This window comes from Epinephelus fuscoguttatus, linkage group LG14 (assembly GCF_011397635.1).
Source record: "Epinephelus fuscoguttatus linkage group LG14, E.fuscoguttatus.final_Chr_v1".
NCBI classification, from domain to species: domain Eukaryota; kingdom Metazoa; phylum Chordata; class Actinopteri; order Perciformes; family Serranidae; genus Epinephelus; species Epinephelus fuscoguttatus.
Window position 1 is genome coordinate 16728513 of NC_064765.1, and position 19508 is coordinate 16748020.

At 40.6% G+C, this 19508-nt stretch overlaps 1 protein-coding gene across 2 annotated transcripts in view; it reads left to right on the top strand.

Annotated features, from left to right (window-relative positions):
* The window catches only part of kcnk10b (potassium channel, subfamily K, member 10b), a 30831-nt gene extending 12871 nt beyond the window's left edge, over nt 1-17960 (top strand). For both annotated transcript variants that reach the window (XM_049596467.1, XM_049596466.1), the window contains exons 3-7: nt 9470-9587; nt 13022-13182; nt 13353-13545; nt 13646-13788; nt 15810-17960. In XM_049596467.1, coding sequence (XP_049452424.1) covers nt 9470-9587; nt 13022-13182; nt 13353-13545; nt 13646-13788; nt 15810-16457 — 1263 coding nt within the window. In that variant the 3' untranslated portion in view covers nt 16458-17960. The remainder of the gene's footprint in view (nt 1-9469; nt 9588-13021; nt 13183-13352; nt 13546-13645; nt 13789-15809) is intronic.
* The last annotated feature ends 1548 nt before the right edge of the window (nt 17961-19508 follow it).

The following is a 19508-nucleotide window of genomic DNA, read 5'->3' on the forward strand; positions in this document are numbered from 1 at the left end:
AACATGGCATGTGAAGCGTTTATTCTCAAACAATACCTGTGTGGACTGGACCAGATTACAAGCAGATCATCGGAAAAAAAAATCCCATCACATCATAACTTAACTGTGCGTGCCGTTTTTATGGTGTCAGCCGCTTTATAACTCGGGGTATGGCGATGATGCTTCATGCCGATCTCTGATATCACACCCAGAGTTATAGGTCGAGGTTTAAAGTCACTACATCAAGCTGACATGTGCAACTGGGACCGGGATTGGATTGGAAAATCATTTGAGATGTGCCGGCGTGCAGTTCGCTGAGTGGAGATTTTGATTTGTGATGGTGTGCGGTGATGGAGAAAAAGCAGGACTGAGATCAGTCAAACATTCCTTTGTGGAGGATGTTCTCGAAGAGAAGAGATGGATATCTTGTGTCAATATGGGTTATTTTCTGTGGAGAGTGAGGGCTTGTAACCCAAAGACCAAATGGCAAATCCCTTGTGGCAACAGGGGAACCTAATTAGCGGTATTCTGCAGAAAACATAGAAATACAGTAGATCCTATAATGTGCTTTCCATGTTTTTCTTATGTGCTCTGAGAATAGTAAATACAAGATTCCCATTAGTGCCACAGTGGACCCCTCTGATTCTCCTGAAGCTTGAAATAACCCCAAAGAGAGCCCCGTTCACAAGGCATTTGGGCGTGCTCCACTTTCCACTAGAATGGCTCCATCCGACGGTAGCTTCCTCAGCCCTGCTCCAGTGAATACTGGTCTGCCTATCTGTGTCTCTCTGCTTCTCCACACCCACGTCTGTTCTGTTATTCTTCCTCAGAGAAGCCTTCTTTCTTCTTCCTCCTCCCTGGCGGCGCTCAACCTTTGAGCCACAAAAGTGCTATAATGAGTTTGTAAAAAAAATCAATGACAGTATATCCTAAGGAGACGTGTGGAAATAAAAACCTTTAGCATGGTGTGCCTGTGGTCCGGAGGGAATCAATTATTTATTGCACAGGCCAGCAGTCACTGACCTCCTGCTGCTCCAAGCAGCAGCACTAGCAGCAGCAGCTGAATCACAGACAAGACTGTCTCCTGGACAAATGATCAGATTCAGACTCATGACATAACACAAGGCAGCGTGTCTCTACAGTTATTTGCCTCTGTGAAATTTCCCAGAACTCATTTACAATTTTACAACTGACAAATTTAAAGTAACAAAAGGATAGTCTGACATGTTTAGATATTTGCTTTTCAATAGAGAGTTTGATGAGATGATTCACTTTCATTTCTATATATAAAAGCTACAGTGGGGAGCTTTCATTGTTCAGACGGCCCAGTATTTTAAAGCCCATTTGTCCGAGAATTGTCCCACTGGACTAAAAGCCCATTTCTCAGACAGCCTGTTTTCCCAGAAATAAATGCATATTGCTCCAAAGTCCTGTTTCTCTGAAAAATACACACTCCCTGAAGTAGTCGCTGTGAAAGCAGGGACACGTCAGTGAAAAACACCTGGGATCAGTAGCTCAAATGCCACCGGGAAATGTTGCGAAAGGTTGGTAAAAACACGGGGCTGAATGTCTGTGGAGCAATGAGCAACTGTTTGGGCATAATGAGCTGTCGGACATATCCTTCCAAGACCCTGTGTCCTCAAACGAGGACATCAGATTTTGGGTTTAATTGACCTTCTACTTCATCCTATTTAACTTAGACCTGTTGTCCTCGTTCGTGGCCACCTTTTTGTGCCATCTAGTGGTAGTAAGAGAACAATACACTAATCCAGGTAAAAACAAGATGGCAGCCATCTCTACCAAGTCAGTCTGCAGCCGATCCCGACACAAACGTCCAAAACCTGATCAAATTTTATGGTTTATTCATAATTGTTTGTAGTTTGATGGCAACAGATTTCACCAATTTTAGCAACAGTAACAAGCTAAGACACTGCTAAATAGAAAGTACTCGTTTGAAGACATAAGGAATTTATCATCAGCTGAAGGACATTAGGACTTCATTATTGTCTCGTTTGATGACATTGGGACTTAATTATCAACTTATATGTTTGTTTTTTGTATTTATCAAGTCCTACTGATCCCAAATAGCCAGGAGAAATTAAAAATGTGATCCAACAAAAGTTCGGGTCTCAGGAGATATGGGCTCTCGGTCCAGCAGTATATTTTTTCTGACTGATAGGGCTTCAGAAATTTGGGCTGTTGGAACAAAAGCATGGCACCCCACCAGCTGCCAATCAGTTTAGCTTAACATAAATAACTATAAATAAACGTGGGGAAACAGCCTATCTTGCATCTCTAAAAGTCACAATTTAACATATATGTATATCTTCATTATTATTTCATTTGTATATAAACAACGTGTAAAAATGACAAGTTGTGTTTTATCTGCCGAAACGAAGCTAACTAGGTCTGTTCCATGAGAGTGATATCAGTCTCTTAGCCAACTAAAATAAAAATAAAAAAAGTGTCTTTTGTATTTCTGTGAATCAGAAGAGAAAATATCGATTTGTCACTCTACTGAGGTATGATGGTACTTCAACTCTGTGTTGCAAAAATAATGAATATGAGGCCATGTGTGAAACTAAAACTGACAAATAACACATTTTTTTCCTGTTGCCATCTCAAGTAAAGGCCCTCAGGACATGTTTCTTCACAAGTACTCCATCAAAGAGTCTGTCTGGTCTTTTAACAGGTTCTGTTATCGGTCCGTTCATGCTGTGTCACGCCTGTCACTCAGAAAAAAAGATCCTCTGTGGCGCCCCAGCAGCCATGATTCACTGTTGTCATACTGTTTGGTGGGGGAGTTGACGGAAAAATGGCAACCTTTGGAAGCTAGTGTGCGTATATACACTGTACAGTGTGTGCACTTGAGATGGAAGAAAACGATGTACAGACAGAGGAAGCACTTGCAAAGCTTTGCTTAACAGCATGTGGTAAATTGTATGTGTGTCCATGAACGTCTGTTGACCTCCTCATGTCGGCTTCGGTGTGTGTGCTGCTCACCTACCCACTGTGTGCCCACATACGCAGCAGACCCAAATGGCTTTTCCAGGGCCGTCTGGATGACTCATACTTTGGCACAATGTGAAGCCGCTCTGTTATTGACACCACTCAAGCTTCATCTATTGATGAGTCACTCATCTACAAATAAACTTTCATAAACACCAAACTACCTGCAGTAGTACATGTGCGTCAGGGCACGCAAACAGCACCGTCATGGTTTTCTAAATAGCTTGATTTACATGATTTTGGGTGTAAAAAAGGTGTCCCTCTGTTGCACTTCCGTTTGGGGATCAGACTTGTGTAGAATCGTTGACAAGATCTGAGTTACTCAAAAGGGAAAAGATTTTAAAAGCCTTTACTATCTAACAGATATTCAGTTGTTAAAACATGCCTACGCTTTTCAGCCATTAAGGCCTTCATCAGGACAAGTACTTGTTTTCGTACTGAACAGCCATGAGATATTAAAAGCTTTCTAAATCTTTAACCTTTTGAGCGCCACCGGTTACATTTTCAGTAACTTTTTACATTACATGGATTTATAGCTGTTTGTGAGAACGACTGTCAAAGTGAGGTAGCTTTATTAAAAAACATCAGGGGTGTAACGGTACACAAAAATCACGGTTCGGTACGTACCTCGGTAGACAAGTCAGGTTCGTTTTTTTTCGGTACAGCAATGAAAAAAATAGACAATTATTAAATATCTTTTACTTATTGGTAACCTTATTAAAACATACCACCACAGCAGTTAACTCTTTTTACCCAATTTTTGAATGAAACAAATACATATAAAATCCTGCTTTTTTACATTGTTTGAATGAAAATAGAAATATAAAAGTGAAAAATAAAATCCTGCTGTTTTTTTAACACATTTTTTGAATGAAAAATATAAATATAAATTTCTGCTTAAACAGATTTACTCAATTAAAATAAAAAGTATAGTGCAGCTGGTCAGCTTTAAAGCCTGCTCAGATTCAGTTTTACTAGGAACTTACTTAGCTTTCCCACTTTGTTAAAGTGCAGTAAACAAAACATGCTTATATCTAAAGTGCAGCTTAAACAATTTTACTCAACTCCAATAGCGTTGGTTATTTCTTTAGCGCACTGGTCAGGGAAACGCTCTTTCTTTTTAAATGACGACGATATCGTAGTTTGCACCAGGTTGCTTTTTCTAGTCGTGCCGGTTAACGTTCAAACTCGGGTGGTGTCGCTTTAGATGCGTTAGCATGTTAGACGTGTTTCCAAGTACATACCTGACCGCTGTTCTGCAGTGTCGGCATACTGCTTTTGTCTTGTCCACTTGTTTATTTCCATCTTCGTATTTTACCCTGAAACCAAAGTAGGGATGCACCGGAATGAAAATTTGTGGCCGAAGCCGAAGCCGAATATTATTAAACGCTTGGCCGAATACCGAGTACCTAATACCAAATATCATTGTTTAGTTTTTCATTAGTTTTTGCAGATGAACCCCCTCCAGGTTAGTGTTGTCACGGTACCAAAATTGGGACCCACTGTGCGATACCAATGAAAATATCATGGTTCTGAGTAGTATCACAATACCACAGTGAAAATGAGGCAGATGTGCCTTTTGTCATTTATGAAAAGATAAATCACTTTTCTATAATACATCAATGATATTTCAATGGAGTAAATTACTTATTGACTTATTCATACTTCAAAAACAGCATCAATCAGTGATTAACCTAGGGGGGATCAAAATAAAATAAATAAATAAAATAAGAATCAACCAGTCACCCTCCTCCCCTGACAAGTCCCTTCATAAGTAATGAACAGTCCCTAAAGTGCGGTGAGGTTTGTGGGCTGTGAACGGCTCGTTTCTCCTCTGACACACATACCTGTGTTCGGCTGGCTCGGCTCATGACGCCAAGAAGAGGATATTATTGGAGACGACAATTTAACTCCCTAAAAACTAGAAAACAACAATTTAACTCCCTAAAAATGACTGTGGTGTCCAGTCTTAAGTTTCCTTGGGCAAGACACTGAACCCTAAATCGCTCCCGATGGCTGTTCCATCAGTGTGTGAGTGTGTGTGAGTGCTTACTGAGTAGCACATTGCACCTTGTGTGTGAGCCTCGGCCACCAGTGTGTGACTGTGTGTGAATAGGTGAATGTGACATGTAGTGTAAAAGCGCTCTGAGTGGTCGGAAGCCAAAAGAAGTGCTTCACAAGTGCAGTCCATTTACCAATATATGAAGTAGTCCAAATGCCTACATGTGTACACTCAGTGGCCACAGGACGGGAATATTGGTATCACATCTTAATTGCCTGATATCAGACACAAGTGTCAACTTGTTACACTCCATGTCGTTCTTCAGTCTGACATGGTGTCCACTCTAACCAATCTCCCTGAGGGAGGGGGATTCGATTTCACATGAACTTGGTGGAGTGGGCGCAATCAGAAGTGTGGACCCAGGCAAACATGTCAGTATAATGAGGTTAGGTTCAACACCACTGCGAATTACAACCTCAAAATAAACATGTAGTTCTGTGTGTGTGATTACCAGTGTCAAAGATGGACTTCATGGCTGAGCTGTTTTGTTAAGTTTGCATCAGGGTTATAAAGTGGTCACTTGGGCTGCCCCCAACTAAGAATTTTCCTAGTTGACCAATAGTCGTCATTTAGGGTCATTAGTCGACTAGTCGCCCGCATGTTTACAGTATTAATTTAATTATTAAATGATATATTTTGGGTGGGGCAACACAATGGTTTGAGTTGAAGGTGTGAGAATAGTATAGAGTATAGAGAATAGTATCAGTAACATTGTTAACACTGTGCTACATTACAGAGAAACACAAAACCATACTAATGAACCTTCATTAATATAGGCCTATATTTTATCTACAAGTGCACGTTACACACTGAGCGAGCCGCCTGCTGATCTTCTTCCAGTCGCTGTTTATAAGTGTGTAGGCCTATCATCCGTTCTCTGGGTAGCCCTGCGTTAACATGATCAACTTTTCCATATTTATCAGACCGAATATTTACAGAAGAAGGGAAAGATGTCTGTCGGCTGTGATTGGTTTGTAATGTGACTCCTGTCTGACTGCTGAGCGTGGCCACTTCCTGTGTCTGTCCTTTCAAATTAAATTCCCACATGGTCACATAGGTTTTGATTTATTTTGACAAGGCACAACTCCTAATAGAGTTTCTTTGTTTTTTTTTTTGTACCAAGTGACCAATTAAATATTGCCCACTTTTCTGGTCGACTAATGTTTGGTCGACTGCTAGGGGGCAGACCTAGTGGTCACAAGGTGCAATATATCACATTATGACACTGACAGGAGCCACCCTGCTCCATAATGAGTAGTTTTACTTTTGACACTTCAAGGCCATTTTTGTGGTAATACTTGTACTTATGTATGACTTTGAATGTGGGAATACTTTATTTACTTTCACTCATGACATTATAAGAACTCCATTAAAAAAAGTCACACCTGTTAGATAGAAAACTATCCTTAATGTCAGAACGAAACCAAAAACAGGCCGATTTTGTGCTAAAAAAAAAAAAAAGCCTGTGCCTCTCTGAGTACCAAAGACCGATTTTGTTTTTCTTCCGCTCACTTCACAAGCAGTTCTGATAAATTCAAGTCAGCCTTATCTGTGATGGGACAGAGTCTTCCTGTTTGGCAATCATCTGAACGGCTTTAATGCTTCAAGGTGGTTAGGGCACAGCCATAGATGTAAGTGATGTTGAGAGTGCTGCAGAGGAGAGTGCTTGGCAGAGGCTCACAGAGAGTGAGGCACCACACTGGCCGGATCACTGTCGTCACCTGCTGTGGGCTAGAAAGACACACAGAGAGGATGGAGATCTGCAGCGAGTTAGCTCGCTTTCTAATGATACTGCAGTGTGGAATATGAAAACACACATTAGTGTGAAGCTCGTCGGCACAAACATTTGGTGTTGATTGTGCTCGTTCTCCTGTGCAATCAAAATGGAAGAGAGCCCGCGTGTAATGAAAAACACCATTTGTCGTCCCAATTAACACCCTGCAACACAATATCAAAGTCAGCATCCTCGTGCCTCAAAAGTGCACGTGGAGAAGGAGGATTTTCCACATCTCTAATGCGGCGTGAACTTGGCTGTGAAAAAGGCACGAGACAAAAATAGACCCCCTCATAAAATATTCAGACACATTGTGAGGCTATTTTTGGCTCTCCCTTGGCTCCAGAATTAGGCTATTTGGGGGTTTATTTTATAATTAACGCTTTGATATTTCCCCCTATAAAGCAGCTGTGTCTGCTATATGAAATAGCATTACTGTAATTGGCTAATTTTAGATACCAAAATCTGTCTCATTAGTGGGCTGCACTGATGGAGCCGAGGAAATCACATGCAAGATTATGAGTAGGCATGTGCAGCGATGTGTGTGGAAGTGGTCCTCCACTCTGTCTGCTTTGAAATGTATGTCACGAGAGTTGATACATATTTTATTACATGGACGTGCATCTAACTAACAGCTTGCATGAATAGATCCGGGGCTTGCCCTGAATGAAGAGGCTGCACTTCACCGTCGGTAAATGCACTGAAGCTATTTCTAACCAAAGGCATCCCTCAAAATGACTTCCATGTCAGCAGAGGTGATGTTTATTTGAGCCCAGGGGCCAAATTCAAACTGTTAATTTCAGCGCAGATTAAAAAAATAAATGCTTATCCTATAAAATGTCCATAAACAGGGATTTCAGACAGAATGCAAGATAGTAGATTAACTTTTCATGGCTACATAATGGAGCTTAGAGGGAGATCAATGAGAATAATGATGCAGTAAATGCAGAGCATTGTGGCTTCTTAATTTTTTCCCCAGACAGGCTGGAGATAAAGAAAAGCTCAGGGACTGAAGAAAAGGGCTGACACAGAGGAACAGAGAGATAAAGGTCTCTCTGCTGCAAGTGAAAGTCTATGTAGATGTAGTCAGTGTGAAGTGTAAAAACATTCAATGTGGGTAAGAATACTGAGAAACAGCTCCATGTGAAGAGCCAGACACTGAATAATGAGAACAGATCTCGTGCGAGATGTTTGGGCAAGTATATACTACCAAAAGAAGATTTCATATGTTGATATTGTTGGTTTTTAAATTGTAAAACAGTGACAATGCCAAAATTACTTGCAAAAAATGTTTTCTCAGCTAATTCAAAAGACCATGCTCAAAGTCAGTGGTTGCTAACATGCGGGTGAGGCCCCCACAAGAGGTTCAGGCAAATGAGGGGTTGCAAGAAAACACATTTCTGCTGGAAAAAGTTATAATTATTTTTTCCTGATATCCTCTAATTTTGGGTTTTCTAGTTCTGGTGAATTACTGGATTATTTTACTGTGTTCGGATTTAAATAAAGCAATGAAAATCTCTTTGGTTGGACTGGTCACAACCAATAGAGATATGCATCTATTGACGAGACGTTGCTTTATTTTAAGGAGTCAGAAGCATAGACTGTGTTTATACAAAAACAGGAGGGAGCCACAGTGATGTCACCCATTGGTTTGTGGACTCCTGTGTTAAAGCCTTTAGTTTTGCATTTTGACTGTCGCCATCTTGTACTTTGGAGCTAGAGGGGACCATATTTGGATGAGAGGGTGGAGCTAACCCTAATGCTAGCTGCTGGCTTGGTGAGCACAGTGCACACAGTCCATGGTTAACTGTGATAATGCTAATGCGAATTTTTGCTGACAAACAGGCTTAAAACCATTAAAACAAAATGTACTTAGTAGAAAAAATGTAATATCTGACTCCTCAAAAGGTTTTTTAGTATGATGAAACGCAGAACAAGACTTTTTTAGGGGACCAAAATGGTCCAGTAAACTTTTATGAGCTGAAAACCCACTGAAATAGCGACAGCTAACAATAACAGCTATACCCCATTAACCATGGTTACGTTACCTAAGCAATGTTGTCGCTGTGGTAGCGACTTGATAACAAATAGCACCCACCTGTCACTCAGAGTGGCCACACCCTTAATTTTGCATAACTTTAAGCCTTCATAAAATCTAAATTGGTGAGTTATATAAATGAATGTTGGAATTAGCATTAGAGACCAAAACTGTTTTTTTTAATACCAGGCTGTAACTATGTTTATTTCTGCAGTAAAGTTGGGCATTTTAACATGGGGTCTTTTGGGATTGACTCACTTTTGGAGCCAGCCTCAAGTGGCCATTTAAAGGAACTACAGTTTTTGCCTCTTCCGCGCTGTTTTAATTTTTCAACCCCAGCTAATCACAAGCTAAAAAAGGGTTCTGTATATCTAGAGCTGTGCAATGGTGGAAACTATGTGTACATCATAATGTAAATTTATGCAAAATCTTAAAATGATGAAATTATTAACTGGAATATTGAACTGACAATTGTAACTGCAGCCATTTAGCGCCACTTGTTTTAACACAGCATTGTGACATTGGTCTTTGTTTAATTCAATTCTCTCATCTTATTTATATCCACCGACCCTATTAACATTATCATTTCTACATGTTTTTTTCTCAGCATGCTATAGATGCTGTGAGTGCAGGGGTGAGTCCTATTGGAGACACATCCTACAATTCCAGTTACTGGGACCTGGGCAGTGCCTTCTTCTTCGCTGGAACTGTCATCACCACCATAGGTAACGGTTTAAACAATCCACCTTTTAATGCTCCAGTTTAGTCTACTACTGTTGAATGAATTTGACAATCTACAATAAGATGTGCTCCCAGTCTTCTGTTTAATTAGTGTAGGTTAAAGCAAAAACCAAAGCACATGCAGATAAATTATCTCAACCACATCTTTTGTAAACAGTGTTCTCTTTGATGAACAGATGTAACAACATTAACGAGGTATTACCAGAGACTGTAGTGTAATGTTGGCTGGTGAAAATTCCTCAGATGGTACAAATAATTGCCCCAAAACAACATGAGCTCATAAATACAAGAATAATGGGCAATCATTATTTCTTAAAAAGCATTGCAGTGCTTTAGATGGGATTTGTCCTTTCTGTTTGTCAAAGGTGTTTTCTCATTACAAATCTCTGCAAAGCTGTGTAAATCCTCCCTCTTAATGTTGCCCTCAGGTGAGTTTTACAAATCCCTTTGCCCTCATGAGGTGTTGCTAAATGATGCAAAGCCCGAGCATGGTGGGATTTAACAAACTGTGAAGATCAACAGTATTGTGGATGCTGATAAAACAGACACTGCTGACGACACAGACGATGTGGTTTTACTTGATGTCGGTGTCTCTCTGCGTGCTTTTTCTTCCTTAAAAGGCTTTTTAGCTTTTACAGGACAAACATGTTATTAACAATTTATGATTGGTCAAAATTCTTCCTTAAATAAAAGTAAAAAGCCTTTGGGTGCCTTAAAGCTTTGACATGGATGGATTACTTAATGTGCTTACTGGGCACAGGCCCAGGGGCTAAAAGTGTCAGGGCCCCCCCTGGCCTCCACCTACAAAATGTCACTCACAGAGACATGTACCAACCAGGAAGAGGAAGAGACTCAAAATAACCACAAAGAAACATAAAATGACTACAAAGAGACACAATCAACTACAAAGAGATGCAAAATAGCAGCAAAAAGACATTAGAGAGACTCAACATGACTACAGCAAGGGTAAAACAGCTACAGAGAGACACAAAATGATTACAAAGAGATGCAACGTAACTACAAAGAGTAAGTAAGTTTACCTGTAAAGCACTTTTTGCAGATATAGGCCACAAAGTGCTTCACAAGGGCAATACACAACAAGAAAGAAATCATAAAAAATGACTACCCAAACGCCTGTCTAAACAGGTGTGTTTTTAGATGGCTTTTAAAAGAAACCACAGAGTCAGCAGATCGTAAGGGAGTAGGCAGAGCATTCCAAAATTTACGTGCTACCATGTCTTAAGGCACGTGCTAGGGACAGACAACAGATGTAGCAAATATGATCAAAGACAGCAAGCTGAAGAATACGGGTGAAATAGTTCAGCTACATAAGAGGCAACCTGACCATGTAATGCTCCGTAAGTAAGAATGAGAATTTTGAACTGGATCTTAAACTCAACAGGGAGCCAATGAAGGGATTTTAGTATAGGGGTAGTATGAGAGTGTCTATTTGATCTAGTTAGTCTGGCAGCAGCATTCTGGACTGCTTGCAGTTGGGCAATAGTAGACATACTCAGTGATGAGAAAAGTGCATTACACTAGTCAATGCCAGATGAGATAAGTGCATGTATAATTATTTCCAGTTCAGTAGTTGAAACAACAGATCTTAGTTTAGTAATATTTTCCAAAACAAGATCTGGTCAGATTTGGTCATATCATCTGCATATAAATGATAAGCAATGCTATATCTGTGTATTACTGGTCCTAACGGTGGCAAATACAGAGAAAATAACAGAGGCACAAGAACTGAGCCCTGCAGGACACCACAGGACAGAAGAGAGGAGTCAGATAGAAATTTATCTTTATTAGAGATGGAGAAACTCCTGTCAGAGAGGTATCAAGAAAACCAGTCTAATGCTTTGCCTGATATGCCAATGCAATTGTGCAACCTGTTAATGAGGATTTGATGGTCCAATGTCGATTGCAGAGACACAATCAATTACAAAGAGATGCACAATAGCTGCAAAAAGATATTAGAGAGATTCACAATGACTACAACAAGGGCAAAATGACTACAACGAGACACAAAACATCTTCAAAGAGACACAAAACATCTTCAGAGAGACATTAAATGACCACAAAGAGACACAAAATGACTACAAAGAGACACAAAATGCATAGGAAGAGACACAAAATGACTACAGAGACACATAATGACTACAAAGAGACATAAAATGACTTACAGAGACACATAATGACTACAAAGAGACATAAAATGACTTACAGAGACACATAATGACTAGAAAGAGACACAAAATGACTACAAAGAGACACAAAATGACTACAGAGACACATAATGACTACAAAGAGACATAAAATGACTTACAGAGACACAAAATGACTACAAAGAGACACAAAATGACTACAGAGACACAAAATAACTACGGAGAGACACAAAATAACTACAAAGAGACACAAAATGACTACAGAGACACATAATGACTACAAAGAGACATAAAATGACTACAGAGACACAAAATGACTACAAAGAGACACAAAATGACTACAGAGACACAAAATGACTACAAAGAGACATAAAATGACTTCAAAGAGACATAAAATGAAAACAAAGAGACACAAAACCACAGATAGATGTGAAACGACTACGAGATGTAAAGTAAATACAAAAGAGGTTAAACAGCTGTAAAGCCTGTGTGTCTCGTTTCTTTGTGGAAGAGGTGGCGGGGTCTTTTGCACGTCTTTGCCCCAGGGCCCATTGTCTCATAATCCACCAATGAACTTTGAGCATCTACAATAGATACGGTTCCATTTAGGAGCCAATATTCCAACATCAAAGCTGATGCATTAAAGTTTCTGTACCCTCTATTAGCTGCATGTTCCTTCAGTTAAGTGAGTGGAGAAAACACAATGTCCTTGACCTCTTGTTATGGTGTGGTCCAGAGATTTAATTAACTGTGGCATTTGCTAAAACGCTGCCGAACAGCGGCTTTCAGTGGCTTCATTTACTTTTATGTCCAGGTCACATAACAGTTACAAATAAAGAAATATGTATTCTGCTCAAATGAGTTTAAATTAAATTGTATTCAAAGTAGTCGTGATAAACTGTCCCTGATGTGTCTCCCTGGCTTTGTCATTGTATCTGTGTCACTGTAGGGCAACAATTAAAGTAATCTTCTCTAAGGGGAACCTAATTATTGTCTCTGTAGGAGCTTATTTACCGAGGACCCCTGGAACAAGAACTATAACATATGGGCGTCAATTAATTATGTTGCATAAGAAAGTTTCGATTGTTTTCTTCTTCTTCTCATCTCACACTTAACACTCCACCTCCTCCGCCTCCTCCTCGCCACATCTTCTCTGCCTTCCTTCCGTTGTCGATTTTCTGTCTTTAATGTCATGTTAATAACTCTTTTTCCCCTTCTCTCCTCTTCCTCATGTTTTTCCCTGTTTGTGACAGGTTATGGAAACATAGCTCCAAGCACGGAGGGCGGAAAAATCTTTTGCATCCTTTATGCCATATTTGGCATCCCTCTCTTTGGCTTCTTGTTGGCGGGGATTGGAGACCAGCTGGGGACCATCTTTGTGAAAAGCATCTTGAGAGTCGAGAAGATATTCAGGGTGACTTGCAAGTTTTGGTTCTTTTTCATTCATATTCGCCACTATGTTTTTTTCAATGGGATAATAAGCATTTCAGATTTGTTCCAATGTGAGTCATGTATCAGATCTTGTTGATCTTTTCTTAATTGCTTGTATTGGTTCTGATTTAATCTCCTCTTTGGTTCCCTCAGCAAAAACACAAACAGATCAGCCAGACTAAGATCAGAGTGACGTCCACCATCCTGTTCATCCTGGCCGGCTGCATCGTCTTCGTCACCATCCCTGCTGTCATCTTTAAACACATCGAGGGCTGGACCACACTGGAGGCCATTTACTTTGTTGTGATCACACTCACCACAGTGGGAATAGGAGACTATGTGGCAGGTAGAGCTATGCTACGGATAGTTGTTTTTGCCATGATGCAGATTTCTGTTTCGTCAAACTATCATGACTTATTTGGGTGGGTATTTTTCTTCCCCTCCAGGTGGTGACCGTAGGATTGATTACATGAAGTGGTACAAGCCTCTGGTGTGGTTTTGGATCTTGGTGGGTTTGGCGTACTTTGCGGCCGTCCTCAGCATGATTGGAGACTGGCTTCGGGTACTGTCTAAAAAGACCAAAGAAGAGGTGAGGTTCATTCAATTACACCACTCAGTATTACATTAGAGAGGTAGAAAATGAAAGGTCACCACTGCCTCCTTGGCCCCTTCTGTCTGCTCTTTTATTTCGCCTTTTAATTGCGGCTCAAAATGTTCTGTGACCGGCTGCGACTGTTTGAGGCGTTCAAGATGTGAAGCTCTTTCACCTTTAAGTCCAGACAGAAGAGACCATAACTTAGACAGTGACCAGAATGGAAATAGATATATAGATGCTCAGTGCAGGGTTTGATATATGGAGTTCGGTTGGTGCCAAAGTCTTAATTTTAAAGTCCCTGAAAACTTGGTTTAAAATCTTATTTTCATTACAGCATTAGGACTGTGTTGTTATGGTTTGGTCACATTTGATTGACATATCAATGTGATACATTGATACATAACATAAGCAAGCAACCCCACAACTGTCATATCACATTTTGTTTCAAAAGTATGTGACATCACCTTTTCACAAGTTAGTCCCGCCCACTTTAAACCAATGAGAAAATAAATCTTTCACGTGAAATAACTAAAACTATGGGAGAAAATCAGGACCCCATCACTCATATTGAGGCTTGGCACTTTATCAAATTTTCATTACATAACTGTCATTGCCAAAAGAATTCATGGTGACAATATTATTGTTATCTATAGAAAAAAAAGTGGAAATGTGACGACCATGATTTAAGAAGCGCTGAATTATTTACACGATATGAGTGTATTATCAGTATTTAATTTTTTAAATATCACGTCAACCCAGTCTCACTCCAAAGTTGTCGAAATGCAGCGCATGGGTAGTGACTTGCGGCGTCAGACACTGAGGGAAAAAAGCTGCCCTTTAACGTTGGCATGATACCCGGCCCGGTTGCTGTTATAGTTTACTGGCGTGCGGCAGCGTCAGGGGGAAGACCGGGGGACACGAACGAAAGTTAAGGTGTCGAAAGTCTGAGTAAGGTGGGCAGGAGGGGTGGTGGATCTAACCATGTGCTTTTGTTGCCTAAATCCAACAAAAAAACATCAATGCCTGTTGTTTTACTGACGTAGTGCGTTTATTTTGAACGAGACTGTATGTTAGCATTAAATTTCTTGTGAAAATGGAAGTGTATTTTGAAAGAAGACAATGCATGGACCAGGTATAACTTGACACAGCGTCCCAGAATATCACTGACCAACGCAACCAGGGTACCTTTCACATTGTTTCTGGACGTGGAAAGTCTGTGACCAAACGTCAATATGTGACTAGGTCGGAGTCAGAATGTGTTGATCATGCTTATCTTCAGTAGTGGTATATTGCAACAGTCCTAACTCATTCTAAGACCATATTCAGACTGCTAGTCCAAATCCATTGTTTTGGCATATCCTGATTGAAAGTGCATATGAAATTCGATTTTTAACAAATCTGATCCAAACCATATTTGGAGGTCTAGCTGCTCCGATTAGATTTCAAAGTGTCAAAGTGTCACTCGTCACTTTTCCTAGATGGCTACAGAGGCACAAAATGTCCACTGGCACGTTCTAAAATTAGCATCCTTCTTATATTCATCAAAGGTTCAGAGGACTACATGCCAACAGTCAATAATGTTACTTTGCAGATGGCACCACACCTCTTGCTGCACAGTGAAGCATGACTGCAGCACGAGTTTGTCTGATGACTGAGGAGTTCTGTACCACGACTTGAATGCGTGATTCTTTGGAGGGCAAAATGAAAGTTGAAAATGAAATGAAAGGCGAAATTTCTCATGCTTCCATGCTGGAAAGCCATGCCATCATCGTAGCTATGTAGTCACTGACTCCTGTGTCATTACCACAGCAACTTATGCAGACATCTGATTTATGAAACTAATCAGATTTCCCTGCAGTCTTAACGCAGCCTAAGATGCTGATTGATAAATTGTTTTTCTGGGCCTTTAAGGAGGTGTCGTTTAACACAGTGGAAATGTCTCACTGCTGCAGATTGTATCCCACGTGCTTTCCAAGTCTTTTCCTGATCCTTTCCTTCTTGCACTGTTGTCACAGGTTGGGGAGATTAAAGCTCACGCAGCTGAATGGAAGGCAAATGTCCGAGCAGAGTTCCGTGAAACGCGGCGGCGCCTGAGTGTTGAGATCCATGACAAGCTCCAGCGGGCTGCCACCATCCGCAGCATGGAGCGCCGTCAGCTTGGCCTGGAGCAGCGAGCTCACTCCCTGGACATGCTGTCCCCAGAGAAGCGGGCCTTGTTCGCAAGCCTGGATGCTGGCCGCTTCAAGACGTCCTCCCAGGAGAGCATCGACACCAAGCTCAACAACCTGAGGCTGAAGGGGGCCTGCGAGCCGTACGACAATCAGGGGAGCGAGCAAGCGCCACAGACAGCGTCTTCCTCGGAGGAGAATCTCTTCAACCTGCGCTTCGGATCCCTCACCAAGCTGGCCAGACGCAACAAGAACCGTGAGCTCCGCAGGAACATTGATGATGATGTGCGACGGGCGAGTCTTGGCATAAACACTTGCAGCGTCATGCTGGGTGAGGAGAGGACGGAAGAAGAAGAAGATGAGGAGCCAGACGAGGAAAACAGAGAGAAAAAAGAGGGAAACACCAGCCTGACAAACCTGTCACAGTACGCAATGGAGCGCAGCAAGTTGAATGGGTTCACGCCAGTGCAGACCAAAGACAGTGAGAACGACTAGGCATTGAATGGAAGAGCACCTCAAGAGACAAAGAGAGAATCGAACTGAAAGAGACAGAGACACAGAGTGCATGGTCCTTTGAGATGTCGAGAAATGTGCCTTTCTGTTTTCTATGCTTAGATTGGAGCTGCTCCCAGGAGATTCAGTCATCGTGCCATAGCCATGGGAAGAGAATACGTTGCCAAAAAATTGAAGAGACAGACGAGGGTGTAGTTAAAATACCTCATATCGGATGTTACTGTAGAACGGGCCGCTGAAGAACTTCTATCTCTACAGGAGCTGTCTTTCCAGCTTCGTTGTCTTTCAGCCTTGACGACTCGTAGGAGACACTCGGGCAACGGCTGTCTGTTAATGTTGAATCGTATTTTTTAATGGTGTGGGCAGGGGATCCAGAGAGCCATCCTCATGCCATCCATCTTCTGAGACATTATCGATTACTGCTTTGTCATGTCATACTGCAGTGGCTATGTTAAGCTTAGCGACTAAAGGACTACAGCGTAAAACGAATAGAGGGTGGGAGGTTGTGTTTCTGCTGGATCAACAGACAATATGAGCATTAACCTAGCTGACGTATAATTATTCCTACACGATATGTGATTATGAAAATGCAGCCTTGGGGTATAAACGACTATATACTAAGAGCTCATAACCACAACATGTTCACCTTGATTGTGCATGGTTATTAAAATACAACCAGAGCAGTTAATTGACTACCTTGAAAGCTTGAAATGACAGCTGTAATAATGTTTCCTTTTGTTTAAATAAAATGAAATGTACTGCTTTCTTATATGTCAAAAAAAAAAACATGTCAGTAATGTTTGCCACCATTGTGGATCAACACTGAGCTGGAGTTCACCTGACAGACACACATTTAATCACCTTTGGCCATGAGATTGTCAGCCATGTTGAAAAACACTGCTTTTGTTATGACGTTCACTTTTAATCACAAAATGTCTTCAGATTACTTAAATGACTTTTTAATGAATGAATGTTACGCCGTTGATTTTGTACCCATCAAGCATGTTTGCATCCGTGTTTACTCGTTTTGATATCAGACAAGCACTTGAGTTGAATTTTCCATTGAACTGTAAAATATGAACTGAACATGTCAAGTTGCGTTTTCGGTATTTTTTTCGGAAACAACATTGTGGCACACTGAAATGTGTTTTCCTGTAGTTCCTAGAGGTTTACTCACTGAAATGTTTGACACATGACCATTTTGACTTCATCACAAACAGGCACTGACTCTACAACCTGATGCCTTCTTTACATTTTACAGAGTTATTAAATGTATCACTGGCGTGCATTGCATGCAAGGCAAATTACACACACACACACACACACACACACACACAAACACAAACACACTGGTTGTACCTGTAACCTGTTTATCTCATATCATCAATCTTTTCATGACCATGACCTGTGATAAGTTTGTTGTGTACAGTTTATTTTATGAACAGATCACATTAAATGTAGTGAGTGCCTTTTTCCAGATAATAAACCTGACAAAAGAAATTTAAAAGGTGGTGATTGCTATTTTAATTTGTACTGGTGGTTTACTGGTACTGTACAGTATTAGCAGGGCTTTGCTTTTCCAATAGCATTGCTACAGAAATATATATTATATAACAGGGCTGCTTCACTGCTGCAGACAATATGACTTGTCAGACTAGAAAAAGCACAGGTGTGACTAATAACATTAATGATGGCTTCATTCTATTTAAGTCACCAGTGAACCTTGACAGTGTGACGGGGATTCAGCATGCACAATACCAGGACCGTGAAACTGAAGCAGCTAAATGGGATTTAGCCAGCATTAATTTTATTATTTACTCAAGAGCTATTGTCACTGTGACATGTCAAAGTCTAGACTAAACCTTACCGATAAATTAGGGGTTCTTACTGAACTCAAGAACTACATTTGTAAGGATTTTTCGAGTGGTAGACGAAGATGCCACACGTTTTATTGTTCATTAAAGCCAATGCTAGCAAAAAATCATGCAGTGGTAACTTAGCCGATACTTGTACACTTGGTGCAACATCTCTATTTTGCCGTCTAATACCGTTAAACTTCAATTAAAAGCCTGGTCCCAGTTAAACTCCCAATCCCTTTTACTAGCCAGGTGTGGCTACACATTTTGACAAATAAACACCTGTTTCAATTAGACGCCTGGTCTGGTTGCCAAGCAGTTTGTTTTTTTTAATAGAAGTTCTTTGGGCGTATAAAACCAGGTTATTGGCTACCTCAAATCTCCATTCCTCGATTTCCCTCTAAACTTTTCATATTCCTTTCGTCCATAAGGGTCCTCAGATCAAAAGAATCAAAAGGGTTTTTCTAGAAAATTAATCCAAGTTGTGGGTATTGTCTTAGTGGTGTTGTGTCGGTATGCGCGGTGCCGTAATCCTCGAGTGCTGTAACTCACTCTGTCTGATGCTCTGTTTGTCAGAGCTAATCAAATCAATGATTCATAACTGATATATTATCTGAAGCTTGATTTTAAAACAAGTAATATTCATATTGGTTTAAATAAACAATTTGATTGTATTACCCAGACTTTGCTGAGCAACAGTTTTGTATGAAAAGAAGGCCTGTCCCAAATAAAGGCCTGTTGAGTTCAGTGATTTAAACAAATAATAGCCCGGGCTACTAATTGAAGTTTTACGGTAACAGAATTGGAGACACTGTTGTGTAAATAGCCAGAATAAAACCTGCTCCTTTAGGGTGCCAGCTTGTTGTATGTTTGTGGAAACCACTTTTCATTAGTACGTTTAAAATGAACTAAATCAATGTTTATCAAGTGAGGTAGTGTATGAGCTGATTTGGGCAGCTGCATTGGATCGCACAGGTGTTCCTATATAACTGGTATTTACTGCACACAACTGCTCTGAGGGAACAGAAAGTCCCTTTTTGATTCTGACACCCTCCTAGTTATAAATGTTCAAATATTTTACACATGACATGATGGCACTGGGAGGGGTGAGACACCTGCCAAAAAACCTGGTTGTTTTACTAACACATTGTGGCATTTCCCAGCAGCATTTGAGCCA